General features: G+C 38.1%; 1 protein-coding gene across 1 annotated transcript; it reads left to right on the top strand.

Moving 5' to 3' along the window:
• The first annotated feature begins 214 nt into the window (after nucleotides 1–214).
• LOC141337979 (natural killer cell receptor 2B4-like) lies at nucleotides 215–4,351 on the top strand. Its single transcript, XM_073843552.1, has 5 exons — nucleotides 215–360; nucleotides 661–978; nucleotides 2,939–3,232; nucleotides 3,361–3,471; nucleotides 4,314–4,351. The coding sequence occupies exons 1-5, from the start codon at nucleotides 312–314 to the stop codon at nucleotides 4,349–4,351; spliced, it is 810 nt and encodes a 269-aa protein (XP_073699653.1). The 5' UTR covers nucleotides 215–311.
• Nucleotides 4,352–5,010: the final 659 nt, after the last annotated feature.

The following is a 5,010-nucleotide window of genomic DNA, read 5'->3' as shown; positions in this document are numbered from 1 at the left end:
TTAGATTGACTAATATTCACACAATTGTCCACTTTTATACTCTTACACATTCAGCACAGCAAGTATTTTTTTATTTTTATTTTTTACCAGTTGTTAAATGATTAAAAAGGAAAATGTTTTTCACAATTGCAAACTGTTGAAGTCCATTTAAGTGCCAGATTTTTTGGTTGTAAAACACATTCAGATTTTGTGTGTGCGCATTCATTTGAATGTGTGCGTGCGAGCTATGTGGGTCAAACATTTGTGGGAGGATTCACACAACAGGACTTGTGTTTTTAACAGACGGTCTTACTAGATCAGACACTAAAAAAATGTTTTACATGTTTGTTTTGTTCTGTTTGTTCTGGCTGAGTTTGACTGGTAAGTTTTAAAAGCATTTTAATTTCTTTCTGATTCACTAAAGCTTTTGCTTTGGTTTAGATAAGTTAGGATTTGCATATAACATTCTTCCTAGGACTAATAAAACAGATATTACTGTAGGACTTGGCATATAGAGTAAAATAAATGTGAAAATTGAGCCACATAACACCTTAAAGATAAAATGATTAGTTCACACAACAATGTGCAAATTGTTGCCAATACATACTGTTTGGCATGTTCTACAATTCACATTTAGTTCACATTCACATTGTGATATCTGTCTCTGCTTATGTTTTCCAGGTGTGTTTGGTGAGTCAGTGTCAGTGATGGAGGGCAATTCTGTGACTTTAAACTCGGATCTTACTGAAATACATGAAGACGATGAGATACTTTGGAAATTTGGAGCTGAAAACTCTCTGATTGCAGAAATCAGTATAGAGAAACGAGTCTTCACCACGTTTGATGGTCCTGTTGGGAGATTCAGAGACAGACTAAAGCTGGACAAACAGACTGGATCTCTGACTATCACAAACATCACAACTGAACATGATGGACACTATGAACTAGAGATAGACGGACCTAGGTGGTCAACAAAGACATTCAGTGTTTCCGTCTATGGTGAGTAGAGATCATTCTTCTGTCAGTCAAAGTGCTTACAATGGAAGACAATTAACTCATTTTTAGAAAGTTTAAAAGCAGAAATGTGAGGATTTAAAAAAAAAAAAGCAAAGCATAACATACATTAATTGTTGTGCTGAAATGTTATGTTTTCTAGCTTGTCTGCCTGTTCCTGTCATTATCAGAGATTATTCACAAAATCTTTCATCATCATCACAGCAAAACTGTTCATTGGTGTGTTCAGTGATGATTGTGAGTGATGTGACTCTCTCCTGGTACAAAGGAAACAGTTTATTGTCCAGCATCAGTGTGTCTGATTTCGGCATCAGTCTCTCTCTACCTCTGGAGGTGGAATATCAGGATAAAAACACCTACAGCTGTGTGCTCAACAATCCCATCAGCAAGCAGATAAAACATCTCAACATCACTCAACTCTGCCAGACTCACTCAGGTACAACAGTGGTGATAGAAATGATTATCTATAAAGCTAATCTGTTTCTGACTTAAACATAAAACATCTCAGTCTAGATCTCAGTCTAGTTTGAGGTCACACTGACACATTCATTTTGTCCATAACAGATCAGGGCATACCCTTGTTTTACATAGAAAATCAGACAATCATATTGTCTGATTTTTAAAGAATTTATTTGCAAATTATGGTGGAAAATAAGTATTTGGTCAATAACAAAAGTTCATCTCAATACTTTGTTATATACCCTTTGTTGGCAATGACAGAGGTCAAATGTTTTCTGTAAGTCTTGACAAGGTTTTCACACACTGTTGCTGGTATTTTGGCCCATTCCTCCATGCAGATCTCCTCTAGAGCAGTGATGTTTTGGGGCTGTCGCTGGGCAACATAGACTTTAAACTCCCTCCAAAGATTTTCTATTGGGTTGAGATCTGGAGACTGGCTAGGCCACTCCAGGACCTTGAAATGCTTCTTACGAAGCCACACCTTCGTTACCCTTGTTTGGGATCATTGTCATGCTGAAAGACCCAGCCACGCTTCATCTTCAATGCCCTTGCTGATGGAAGGAGGTTTTCCCTCAAAATCTGACGATACATGGCCCCATTCATTCATTCATTCTTTCCTTTACACGGATCAGTCGTCCTGGTCCCTTTGCAGAAAAACAGCCCCAAAGCATGATGTTTCCACCCCATGCTTCACAGTAGGTATGGTGTTCTTTGGATGCAACTCAGCATTCTTTCTCCTCCAAACACGACGAGTAGAGTTTTTACCAAAAAATTATATTTTGGTTTCATCTGACCATATGACATTCTCCCAATCCTCTTCTGGATCATCCAAATGCTCTCTAGCAAACTTCAGACGGGCCTGGACATGTACTGGCTTAAACAGTGGGACACGTCTAAAACTGCAGGATTTAAGTCCCTGGTGGCGTTGTGTGTTACTGATGGTAGCCTTTGTTACTTTGGTCCCAGCTCTCTGCAGGTCAATCACTAGGTCCACCCGTGGGGTTGTGGGATTTTTGCTCACCGTTCTTGTGATCATTTTGACCCCACGGGGTGAGATCAAGCCCCAGATTGAGGGAGATTATCAGTGGTCTTGAATGTCTTCCATTTTAATTTTTTTGCAAGTTTTGCCCCACTGTAATGTGTATAATATGATTTTTATCATACATCTCTGCCATATGTACATAAACTTTAAAAAGTCACAACTAGTAAGCTACTACTAAATATATTGTATAAACTTAAATTTTCTGTAAAGCTGCTTTGCAACAATTTGTATCGTGTAAAGCACTATAGAAATAAGCTTGGATTTAATTATAACGTTCAGTGTTTCCGTCTATGGTGAGTAGAGATCATTCTTCTGTCAGTCAAAGTGCTTACAATGGAAGACAATTATGTCCTTTTTAGAGAGTTTTAAAGCAGAAATGTGAGGATTTAAAAAAAAAATGCATAACATACATTAATTGTTGTGCTGAAATGTTATGTTTTCTAGCTCGTCTGCCTGTTCCTGTCATTATCAGAGATTATTCACAAAATCTTTCATCATCATCACAGCAAAACTGTTTGTTGGTGTGTTCAGTGGTGAATGTGAGTCATGTGACTCTCTCCTGGTACAAAGGAAACAGTTTATTATCCAGCATCAGTGTGTCTGATTTCAGCATCAGTCTCTCTCTACCTCTGGAAGTGGAATATCAGGATAACAACACCTACAGCTGTGTGATCAACAATCCCATCAGCAAGCAGATAAAATATCTCAACATCACTCAACTCTGCCAGACTCACTCAGGTACAACAGTGGTTATAGTAATGATTATTTATAATGCTGATCTGTTTCTGACTTAAAAATAAAACATCTCAGTCTAGATCTCAGTCTAGTTTGAGGTCACACTGACACATTCATTTTTTCCATAACAGATCAGGGCATACCCTTGTTTTACATAGTGCTGATCTCTGCTGTGGTTGGCTTTCTGTTAATTGTAGCTGCAGTCGTGATGTGCTGCATCTGCAGGAAATGTAGAAAAACAGGTGAGGAATTCAGCTATAAACTACAAATATTACCTGCAATTATTCCATATGAATCAGACATATACAGATTTGTATAAAGATTATTAACATTATTCTTTTTTAACATATCTGTGAATATATGCAGTTCAGATACAAGAGGAACACAGGACTGGTTCAGCATTGTCTAAATCAAAACCGAAAAAAACGGTAAGATCATTCATAACAGTTAAAACAGTAAATTATTGCAGACAGTTAGTCTGATTAAAACTGCTTATTGAAGTTTTGTGTTGGACGTTCAGTAAAGAGATGAGGGTGATCAGCCTTAAACATTATTACATTTTACAAAGGGGTTAAAATGGATAGTTTCACTGCTTTTTATGCCGTTTACACTGGGTTTTGTTTACATGTATGTTTAAGACGTGTTAAGTAATTATCAGCGACAATCGGACATCATTCTTTTTAATGAGAGATGTTCGCAGATTCAAGGTACACTCCATAATAGCATGTACTGCACATAGACATCTATTTGATGTCTGCATTTACATTTACAAAATGTATTTTTTAGAGTTTGCTCATCTGCAATACCCCTGATAGCACCCATACATCTGCAAGTTGTCTGTTAAAGATCACTTCATCTGGAAAGCATCTGCTGTGTACAAACATCTGGCAGACGTCTTTCAGATGTCAGTTTTACATAAATTCTAAATCATAAACATCCTAAAGACATCTAATAGACATCTATTTGACATCTGTGAGGAAATGTCCTATAGACGTATTGCAGATAAGCAAACACTCAAAAAATGTCTTCCAGATGTAAATACCGATGCCAAATAGACATCTCTGTGATGTATGTGTGCTATCAGGGACGTCTATAGGACATTTCCTATCAGATGTGAAATAGATGTTTGTGATTTAGAAGGGATGTAAAACTGACATCTTAAACACGTGTGGCAGATGTTTGTACACAGCAGATGCTTTCTAGACCAAGTGATCTTTAACAGACATCTTTCAGACACATGTGAGGTATCTGGGTTGACGGTCAGTGCAACAAGAGCTTATAGCTCATGCATAGCTTCGGGAACGAAGCTTCGCGACAATAGTACTGTAACGTTCTCAAGTAAGGATGGGGTGTTTTAAATGCAAAGGGGTGTTTATTTGGGCTGTTGTTAACCACAACCTACGCCATACACACTACAACTTGTGAAAGAACCGCACTTGAACCAGCGAGGCACTCTTCTGATTCCCCCCTCTATCAATTTCCCCTTCACACACACACACCAAGGGGTGGAGCCTCTTTCCATAAACACTTGAAGATCCAATAACAGTTCAAACGCAAAAAGGAATAAACTGCAAGTCTAACATTAAACACGTGGTTATCCACAACACCACAACATTCTGAACACGTTACACTACCCCCCTCTTACTAAAGTCCTCGACCCCAAATGACAACACATAGAAGAGAATATCTTGGACTCAAAGTTTCTACCTTGATCACTATGGATACTCTGGGGAACCCCAAACCTACTGAACATTCCCTCCACCAAGGCACTGGCAACTGTC

The sequence above is a fragment of the Garra rufa genome, chromosome 7 (genome assembly GCF_049309525.1).
Source record: "Garra rufa chromosome 7, GarRuf1.0, whole genome shotgun sequence".
Taxonomy (NCBI): Eukaryota; Metazoa; Chordata; class Actinopteri; order Cypriniformes; family Cyprinidae; genus Garra; species Garra rufa.
This window is presented reverse-complemented; position numbering and strand designations above follow the sequence as displayed.

What these genes read in the sequence shown, in the direction of transcription:
- LOC141337979 (XM_073843552.1), top strand. Translation starts at nt 312, where the DNA reads ATGTTTTACATGTTTGTTTTGTTCTGTTTGTTCTGGCTGAGTTTGACT. An exon ending in ATTCAGTGTTTCCGTCTATG is followed by an intron (nt 979 to 2,938) that starts GTGAGTAGAGAT and finishes TATGTTTTCTAG; the next exon opens with CTCGTCTGCCTGTTCCTGTC. An exon ending in ACTCTGCCAGACTCACTCAG is followed by an intron (nt 3,233 to 3,360) that starts GTACAACAGTGG and finishes TTTCCATAACAG; the next exon opens with ATCAGGGCATACCCTTGTTT.